At 46.2% G+C, this 10,272-nt stretch overlaps 1 protein-coding gene across 1 annotated transcript; it reads right to left on the bottom strand.

Moving 5' to 3' along the window:
• Nucleotides 1-7,697: 7,697 nt before the first annotated feature.
• Nucleotides 7,698-10,039, bottom strand: NOP10 (NOP10 ribonucleoprotein). Its single transcript, XM_083158368.1, has 2 exons — nt 9,838-10,039; nt 7,698-8,006 (listed from the first exon to the last, which is right to left on the bottom strand). Exons 1-2 carry the CDS (start codon nt 9,889-9,891, stop codon nt 7,866-7,868), a joined length of 195 nt encoding a protein of 64 aa, XP_083014494.1. The 5' UTR covers nt 9,892-10,039; the 3' UTR covers nt 7,698-7,865.
• Between the last annotated feature and the right edge of the window lie 233 nt (nt 10,040-10,272).

Raw genomic sequence — 10,272 nt, 5'->3', positions numbered from 1 at the left:
TCTTCCACAGTTGAAACTCTTTGCTTTACCTCATCCAGGTATTGGGAGTGGTGGGTCAGTTGGGTAAGAGTGGTGTAGATGGCCTCCTTAATACCCACCAGCTTCTCATCTAGCAGAGGGCCGAGGACCGCAGCAATGTCGGCTGGTTTCATCTTGGGGTTTTTGGGTTTGGTAGTGGATTTACGTTTTTTCTTTGAGGATGATCTGGTAGAGGAGTGATCTGAATCAGAGGAATTTCCACACGTGGTAGCCTCAGAGTGGACTAAAGCTGGGTCCACCGCGGACATTGGTAGAGGTATCAGGAACCTTTTCATAAACAGAGGTCCCACTATAATCCAGATATCAGATGTAGGAGCACTATCAGCGTAGTAGGAGGGCTGTATGCGTGAGATTTAAAATATCAAAGGTTGCATATCTATGGTCACATCATAGAGCAGGTTGGGGTATGGTGGTATCAGACCCGTTGGGAGTCGAAAGATGCAGGCCTTTTACATTACATCACAACAGCAGGCCATAGTCTATATAAAGGTGTATATTCAAAACATGAAGGTGTCCCAAGGCCTAACAGATGCGTGTGCACAGCGGTACTCCCAAAGAGGGATGCTGGTGGTTCAGGTAGGCTGTGTATTGTGAGGGGGGGGCAGCCTTAGACTGTGGGGGAAGGAGGCAGGGTCCAGATGTAATGTGGCTGGCAGAGGTAGTTAGGCCAGGCGGCCAGGGGGGTATTATATGAAGAGGTTGCTGCAGGGTTGGGAGAGTGGGGTGCAGGATATCCCCTTCCAGACCCAGATTACTGGTGTGGTCCCTTCCAGCACCAGCCTGTTGGTGTGCTGCAGACAGCTGGGGGATTTGGAGGTGCCCCTTTTATCATGTGGAGTCACCTGTGCCCACCAGGTACCCCCGTGTGGGCTCCGGAGCAAGTGGTGGGATGTGTGGGCAGTAGTGGAGAGTGTGGGAGGATTGGCTGAGGGCGGGAGGCGGCCGGGCCCCCCCACAGCGCTTTGCCCTGGTACCTGTGACCAGGGCCCGAATGGCGCCCGCAGCGTGTCTCCAGCAAGTGTCCGGGCGTCAGTGAGGAGCCCACTGTCACCCCCGTCCTTGCGCCGCAGCTGGGGTGAGTCTGCAGAACGCCAGCGTCTGATCGCGGCCGCGCGATGTCCCGGGCGCGGCAGAAATCGAGCCCCCGGCTCCGTCCTGCGGACCAGGCCGCAGTTCACAGGGAGACTCCCTGACCCCGCAGACCACGCCGCCCGTGTCCCGGAGGCAGAGGATCCCGGCCGGAGGGCAGCAGAGGGTGAGGCTCGCGGTCGGGAGGGGTTTTTAAGGGGATTTAGGCTGGAGCCCCAAGAATCTGCTGCCGGTCAGAATCTGTATTCGTATTCTTATTACGAATGAATATGACTGGCATCGCAGTCATATTTTATTTACACATTCATATTCCGGAGGGAAATTTAAAAAAGCAGTCGTATTTGACTGCTTCGTATTTTCCAATGGCGTATGGATTCGTATTTTTGCTGATACAAATTCGTACTTTAAATACAAATTCTTATGGGCAGGCTGCATGGATCAGTCAGATTCGTTCCGGCTGCAGTGTTAAAATTGTTTATAAAAAAATAAATAATTTAAAAAAACTGGCATGGGGTCCCCCCCCACCGCCAAAACCAGCCCCAGGCTCAAAGAGCCGGTCCTGGTTTTAAATAATCAGGGAACAATTTAAATAGGATTCCCCTTATTTTTTTAAACCAACACCATGCCCAAGATCCGGTCCTGGTTCCCAAAATACAGAGGACAAAACAAATAGGGATCCCCCGTAATTCAAGAACAGCACCAGCCCAACACCAGCCAGGAGTGTAATGCCACAGCCGGGGGGAGTCCCCCTGGCCAAAGCCTTAACTCCCTAACCAGTCAGTCTTGGCTGGGGTAGTGGGGTCCCCCCTAATGAAGGGGTCCCTCATCCATAATTTACCAGCCCAGACTGAAAGTGGGGCTGTCCCCGGTACCAGGCTAATGGTGGTGTAAAAGTAGAATAAAACCATTGGGTTCTGCTGTGGAACTATGAGTCCTAGCAAGCCTGGTCCGTATACTGGGACAACCACAAGTCCCAGCATGCGGCCCATTACTGGGCTTGCTGCAGGGGCAAATGCAGGATTTTCAGAAGGGGGTTTCCAGAGGGGCAGAGCAAAGCACTGAGATGGACACTTAGGTGACCCAGTATATGCCGGGTCAGTTAAAGTATTATACATATTTACATATATAGAATCAAACCAGGAAACCTACCCCCCCCCCACACACACACACACACACACACACACACACACACACACACACCTTGCCCCCCCCCCCCCCTCCCCACCAACCTTCACCATTTCTCTTCAATTACATTCCTTTAACTATGTGTTAGACCAGGGCTGGGCAATTGCGGCCCTCCAGATGTTGATGAACTACACATCCCAGCATGCCTTGCATCAGTTTCAGCATGGCCACATAGCAAAACTAATGCAAAGCATCCTGGGATGTGTAGTTCCTCAACATCTGGAGGGCCGCAATTGCCCAGCCCTGTGTTAGACCTAATATCTACTACCTCCTGATCCGGGAAATGAGAACTGTATCCTTACTCCATCCAAATCAATTCAAACCCTTCCATACCCTTACTCCCCTATTCATTCTACCTACCATACCACACTATACCAACCATCATTCTCACTTATCCTTACACTCCTCCCAATCACTCACTCTCCCATCATCCATACCTATCACTCATCCCGATCACCCTCACCCTAACCCATCACCTTTAACACATAAAACACATTCTTTACCCATACTCACAAAACCTCATATATCATTTCTACCACTCCCCCCCTTACTTCCATTCCAACCGACAATACATTAATTAAGGAAAATGTCAGATATTTACAAAGCATGCATGTAAACCTTTCTTTTAGCATTCCTCAACTTTCCCCTCTATGAGTGTCAGAAAATAGCAAAGAATCCAGCATGTTCCAGGATCCACCTTCTGCCACCTACTAAGGAGGTTTCAGCTGGCCCCACAAGCGGGACCAGCTGATGACATCCAGTTTCTCCTTTTCCATCTCCATAGTTCCAGAGGGACATGGGTACCACCATGACACCTGTAGTCAGCTGACTTCTGCACACCTATCCAGCAGCTCCAGTGACTTCAGCAAAGATCACATGGCTCAGGCAAAACCAGGTACAGATACTTTTTGGTTCTGTTCAAACTGCTGTTGCGGCCAGCAGCCAGGATTTCAATGGAGCAGGGTTGTTCCCGAGTTCAACCCGGGGTCCTGGCCAGTGTGAAAGGGGTAGGAGTACTCTCCCGGATTGCCGGTCCTCGGTGCGTGCTGTCAGGCCGGGGATCCACACCGGCAGTGGGCGCAGATGACAGGTGGCGTATGTAGATGACTCAGCTCTCCACGCCCTCACTGCAGCCAATGAGTTGTGTCATCTGCGCCCGCCGCCTGTACCGAGGACCAGCAACCCAAGGTGATACTCTCCGCCGCCAACCCACTCCTGCCCGCCTCCTCCCCACACCAGAAAATGCAGGGACCCTACATTTTCTGGTGTGAAAGGGGTATTAGCAGGTCTCCCATAATAAGCCAGTGCCTTGAACAATTATCTGCATCTGAGGGTTTCTCCAGTGTCAGCTTCCAAGGCTCCAGGCTTGTTTCCAACTGAGTTTCTACAGTTTCAACTTCCATGGGTCCAGGCTTGTTTCCATATACCTGTGATCTTCTATTCACCTGTCTTCCTGGTTACTTCATCTGCTGGCAGAAACTTCTGCTAATCCATCTCCAGCGTGCCCGAGAATTCTTTTGTGCTCAGCCCAGGAATTCTGTACACAGGATCTGGCTACCATCAATTCCCAGGAAGATTCCAAACTACCATCTGTTCACAGACCGATTCCAAACTACCTTCGGTTCACAGCCCAAATCCATGTTAACATCGGATACCAGTCCAACCTCAGTCATGTCCAGTAACCCGCACTCTTCGGTACCAACATCAATTCCCAACATCAATATCTATTCCTTCTCAAGTTCTAGCATCTCTGTGCCTTCTGGTATCCGATATCCATGCTGCTTTACCAAGAGAGATCCTCGCAGAGGGCTGCGGCCTGCTCGTCAAGTGCAGCATAGTCCAAATCTCCTTGCTGGGTTCCCTGGTGAAAACCACTGGCGATTTTGACTCTGCGCCTGTCATGGGTACATGCCAAATCTGCTACAAGCTGCTCCGAGATACCATTGCCTAGCTCCAGTTTGAGAACTCTAAATATATTAAACCACCTCAGGACAGGTTTCCAGCACCCTCCACTGGCCTACTAGCATCATTGCCAGGGACACAAATTTGTCCAGATCTGACAGTGTCCAATAAATTGTGCGATTTAAGAAAATGTATGAGGCTAGTGTAGGCAAGTCTCTCAAGTAGCTTGGAGGGGCATGGAAGCTGAGACATAGGATGGTAGTTTGAGAAAGAGTCCGGTTCAGATATTTTTTTTTTTTTCAGAATGGGAGTAGTGTACAGTGATACAGGACAGAGGGAGGGAGATATTACAGATTTTAGTTAAGCATAGGATGAACACAGGGAACAGAACTACTGATTTGTGAGGGTACAGGATCAAGAGGAGAGGTAGTTTAAAAGGAGCATAAGAAGAGTGCTGACACTACATCTGTATTTGCCAATGCAAAAACTTTGATAAGTCTGGAAACACCTAACCCGATGTGAGTTAGGTGCGCTACAGAAATACTATATCTTCAATCCCAGATCTTGATAAATATATTTTGCAAAGCATTTTTATTCCGATTTGTTGAGACTTAATACACATCAAATATTTTTTTCACATAACAAACATATTCGGAACGGGAGGAACGATAAGGAAGATCACTACAAGAAATTACCAGATCTTCTAAGGAAAATCCCGAGCTAAGTATTCTTCAAAGATACATCTTGTTGATATAGGCATAGCGCCAGCACACTGTACTGCACCTTTTTTCTATAGCTGCTGGGTACAAATACACAGCTGCTGTAACATTAGCTTACATGTCTGAATCAGGCCTTTGGTTCAAAATGTCTCAATTGTAAATGTAAAAATAAAGCACTCACTGCCACTGGTCCACCCAAAACCACGCATCTAGACCAGCCCAAACCACACTCATTTGGGGTTTAGTTATGTCTCAGCTGTTTAGGTAGATGTGTTCCAGTGTCCCGGGACTGAACTATAATGAAGTACTTATACTCATATACAGATTATAGACGGTCACTATAGTCTGTTGCTATGTGGAGGGTTTAACTGTGAGTGGACCATCGACAGATCACAAAACCATTACACATTTATTAAATTGTCAAGTAGTGAGAGAATCATGTTAGAGTAAAGCTGACCATATTGCCAGCGATATTGAACCGTGTGTACACAGCTTGCGTGCCTTAATCTAATTAGCTAAAATCATTACCTTTATAATCATTTTGTTCATCCTTGTATTATCTCAACATCCTGTCCACTTCACCAGGAGGTGGATGGGATGCAGGGGCTCCACCAACCCATTAGGGGGTCCGGGAGACTACTTCCCAAAATATCAGGAGCCTACTGCACCTTCCAGAAGGGTGGGTAAGTATGCTGTGAGGGGGCAGGACCTAATTATGCTAATAGTCTAGCTGCAACTTGGGCTTCTAAATTCTCCCAGAGTAAAGCAATCTCCAATTGCACTAGAACTGATGTGAACAACAATATTATTTTTCCTGGTACTGCACTGTGTTAAATTGTGGTGCTATATACATAAATAAAGAAAATAATTCCTTTGGCAAGCTGATCTGACTGAGTACAGTCCAGGGTGTTGATCATGATTGACTGCTGTCTGGAAGAGTTAATTGCAGCCAATGAAATTAGAAGTAGTAGGCAGAAAAGTATGGTTTGGGATATAAATAGTTCTTACCACTGCTGACCTAAGCAGTATTAGATAGGCTCAGCTGCAGCTCACAGTGAATGGTAGCAACAACATACAATTACCCTGTGTAAGAAAAAAAAAAACAGCTCTGTGATGTTCTTTTGGCACTAGAGGGAGCTGATGAGTCATTCAGCTACTGCTTCTCCCCACCACTGTTGTTCATCAGTGTTTTTGTTTACTTTTCTGGGTTTTTCATTATGCTTTTGTTTAATGTTTCACCACTTTGGTGGTATGCCCGGTAATTTCTCGGGCTGAGCTGCAGGAGCAGGTTCTCCTGAGAAATTTCCGGCCATGCTGCTGATGAGCAGGTATGCGCCAGTGGCCCGAACTATACTGAACGGCTGCACACAGCCAATACCAGACGCAACAGCCCCAGGGGAGCAGGGGCTGCTGCCGAAGGCAGCGACTGCCCTTTTTGTGGTATTTCTGGGGCAGGACAAAACTTCCTGGCTAGACATTCAACGTCTGTTAATCCACTGTCAGTCCCTCCATTTGTTGCCTGTATATTACAGCATCCAATATAAAATACTTCTGCTTAGATACATAGCCATTACTCTGACATATCTCTTTATACCCCCCACCCGACCACTCTGCTTTGCACAAGACCTGCGTCTCTCATCCACACTCATTACTCGCTCCCACTTAGACTTACAGGATTTTTGTCAGGCAACACCCACCCTATGGAATGCCCTTCCACGCACATTAAGACACTCCTCTAGCCTCCAAACTTTCAAGCATTCCCTGAAAACTGCAGAACCTCCAGTAGCATTCATATCGAATTGCATCAGGACTGTCTTGTAATCTGGTGGGACTGCCATGCTATGGAATTCTATCCCTATAGATTGTAAACTTGCGAGCAGGGCCATTCTACCTCTATGTCTGTTTGTTTCTACCCAGTTTGCTTTATCACTGTTGTTTCCAATTGTAAAGCACAAGGGAATATGCTGCACTACATAAGAAACTGAGGGGTGGAAATAGACATGGGCAAATTCTCCAAAGCCACGTGGATCACGGCAAAATCCCCAATCCATGCATTTTATACAGACGCTGGATTTTTCACCCAGGCAAATTATTATTATTTTTTTTAAAGGCACTCTGATTAAAAGTCAAGTCGGATTTGCCCTTAAAACATGCAAGAATTTCAGCTTTTTCACCAGGGATTGAAGACCTCCCTAAGATAGTTTAAATCAGGTATGTCCAAACTATAGCCATCCAGCTGTGGTGAAACTATAAGTCCCATCATGCCTTGCCACAGTTTTGCTATTAGGGAATGCTAAAACTATTCCAAGGCATTCTGGGATATGTAGTTTCACAAAAGCTGGAGGGCCACAGTTTAGACATGACTGGTTTAAATAAACTCTACAGTCCAGGTTAACAATATCCATTGCTGAAGTCCAGATGCTTAAAACAAATGTACTGAAATACTAATTAAGTCATGAATGGTTAAGCATGGATAACCTTAAAACCGGGAGTTTAAAAGTTTGTGAACCTCTGCATTAAGAGATACACTTAAAATGCCTGCTACCTATAGGGGATAGTAGTTTTATTCATCAAATTAAAAGCAGAGATTTTTTTTATTATTATTTTTTTTTGTCAGAAAATAGGAATATTTAATGAGCATAATGCTCCATATACTAATATCTTCATATTATAGATTTTCACCTAGCAAACCATGAATAGAGGATTACATCATGACACACTTGTAAAATCTTTCTAACCAGCCCCCCCAAAAATAAATAAAGGTTTCAAACACATAGATTTTTTATTTAACAGTGATTCAAGAAGTATATATGAGAGGTACAATGGTGATCACAAGGTATTGAGAAATAACGTGACAAATAGTGACTCTACACAAGTCATATTATAAAGCAGTCTTTATGCAGCAATAAGATGGAAGCCAGACAGCTGTGCTCACAAAACAGGTCTTGGATGCTGAGTCAGCAACAGATTAAATCTTTTCTTGACTGTAATACGGTGTCTGGAATGTTTGTCTTCTGGAGAGAAACGGGCGGGATGCGCTGAAGAGGTTGGTTGTCCAGTTGGAGATACCCTCTGTAATAGGATAAAAAATAAAGTTAAAGTTATTTCCAACTGCACAGACTACACCACATCTATCAGCAGTTGCAAGGGATGGGGTGAAGTAACAGCACCCCCCCCCCCCCCTCGATCATGTAATGAAAGACAGGGTTGCGAGTTAAATGGAGAAGCACGTGCAGATCCACAACTCTCATTGGCCAAGACTCATTCTTCCCAATGCTGTATAGGTCTGTATCCTGCGGCTAATGCCTAGATCCAGCACCCCCACAACAGAAGCTGAAAATAGTAAGGGATAAAGATGGGAAGAAGGGACATCTACCTCATCAGCGGGTTAACCACTGAGGGCATGAAACAGGCATCCATTACAATTAATGTTCATTCCTGCAATGGACAATAGAACGCAGCAGGCCAATCATGGATGGGAGTGGGATTTAGCAGCAGGGGCAAGGCACAGCCACTTGCTGTGCCATCAATGACAAAACTATAGAAGAACATTAACATCAACTGTAGACGTGAAATCATATATGGTCTATGGCCAACGGTAACTTTTTAAAGGTACTTGTGTAGTTTCACGGCGTCATGCGTCTGAGTCCCCTTTTTAATGTTGATGAGGGAGAACCAAATGTTTTGCTGCCATCGAAGATACAAAACTATTGTATTTTTTAGCCAATGTGTCAGGACTGAGCCTAACTCTGACTGACTCAAAGTTCATGGAACAATAAGCTAGGGATGACCACTGATCGGTCCATTACAGATTGTTTCACAACATTGAGGTTCCCATCAATGCATACACCACCAGTAGCTTCCCTATGTATTGCCCAATGAAGTTAATCACTGCTATATTACTCACTGTCCAATAATTGGAGAGGGTGTGACTTTGTTGGTTACACTAGGGCAGTGGATCCTAAACTGTGTGCTGTGGCACCCTGGGGTGCCTTTGGGAACTTGCAGAGGTGCCCTGGGGTGGTGGTCCATGACCAATTAAAATTATGACCAATGAAATAGATAAATTGTGGACAAATAGAAGAGACTCTTGACCATTACCACATGATTGACCCTAACATGAGATTAACACACTTCAATTAACTTTGTATTTTTTCCCCCGATTTTATAAATGAGAAACTCTCGGGGTAGCATTCAATGTTTTGGATTCACCTTTTTTTCTCCCCGGCGAATCAGGCTGTTATGCTCTGCGGTGAATCTTTTCACTGAATATCTGATTTACCCTATTCAACGATCAATGGGGCAGATGTATTAAGCCTGGAGAAGAGATAAAGTGGAGATAACTTGGAAGAGTTAACGCACCAGCCAATCAGCTGTGTTTGAAATATGACAGTTGGGATCTGATTGGCTGGTGCATTATCTCCTTCCACTTTTTCTCCAGTTTGTCTCTTCACCAGGCTTAATACATCTGCCCCACTGTTCGCCGAAAGCGAACAATGAATGCCAGCCAGTACAGTTTCATGCTCACTGCAATTCGCTGGTGTATTTAAATGAGGTTTTCACTGTGATTCACAGAGAGTGCAGTCAATGCTAGGATGGAGAACTGCTTTCAGCATGATTTTCGCTGTGAGTCACCGTTTTGCATCACCAAACATAACAGCGGGTAACCATACATTGATGGGCAATGCTCGGAGTACTAGACGTTATCCTGTTATCATGCCACAGTCTCTGCAATACAGTAAGCGCAGAGTGTAACACGCAGCAGCATATGGGGGACATACATACTAAGCAGGCGGCGCTGCAGTAAAGGAGCATAGCGTGCGGAGTCTCCCCGGCTAAGGCGGCGTTTCCCGCTTACAGGACCCCTATCCCTCGGCTATGCAGTGATCTCCATCCGCCTCACCTTCATGGTATACACCCGATCACCCTGCTCGTCCAGATAATACTGCAGAAACATCCTGCCGGCACCGTACCACTTCGAACCGCTGCCACACGCTGCACACTCGTGCTCTGCCTCTGCTACACACGCACTTCCGCTAGCAGCAGCAGCACTACTTCCGCGACCTCCGGGAGACTCGTCACGTCCGGCTTCTCTGCCTTGTGGGGTATGTAGTGCCAGCCTTGGATGCGATTGGCCGGCATGGAACTGTTGACGTAACATGACTCGCACCGTCGCACGTATAAACAATACAATTGCCTGCTTCTAGGCATTCGTTATAACTACCTACCCACATATATTATACGGTACTTATATGTTAGTTAGGCATTATATTTTTTAATGCTGTATTTCAGCTTCATTTTTGTGAGTGTGACGTTTAAAAAATGAGCTTAAACTGTA

Source organism: Crinia signifera, chromosome 1 (genome assembly GCF_055691185.1).
Source record: "Crinia signifera chromosome 1, ASM5569118v1, whole genome shotgun sequence".
NCBI lineage: Eukaryota > Metazoa > Chordata > Amphibia > Anura > Myobatrachidae > Crinia > Crinia signifera.
This window is presented reverse-complemented; position numbering and strand designations above follow the sequence as displayed.

Excerpts from the sequence above, each read along its gene's own strand:
- NOP10 (XM_083158368.1), bottom strand. The coding sequence starts at position 9,891 with ATGTTTCTGCAGTATTATCTGGACGAGCAGGGTGATCGGGTGTATACC. Across the intron at positions 8,007-9,837 it reads ATCGGGTGTATACCATGAAG|AGGGTATCTCCAACTGGACA; the intron begins GTGAGGCGGATG and ends ATCCTATTACAG.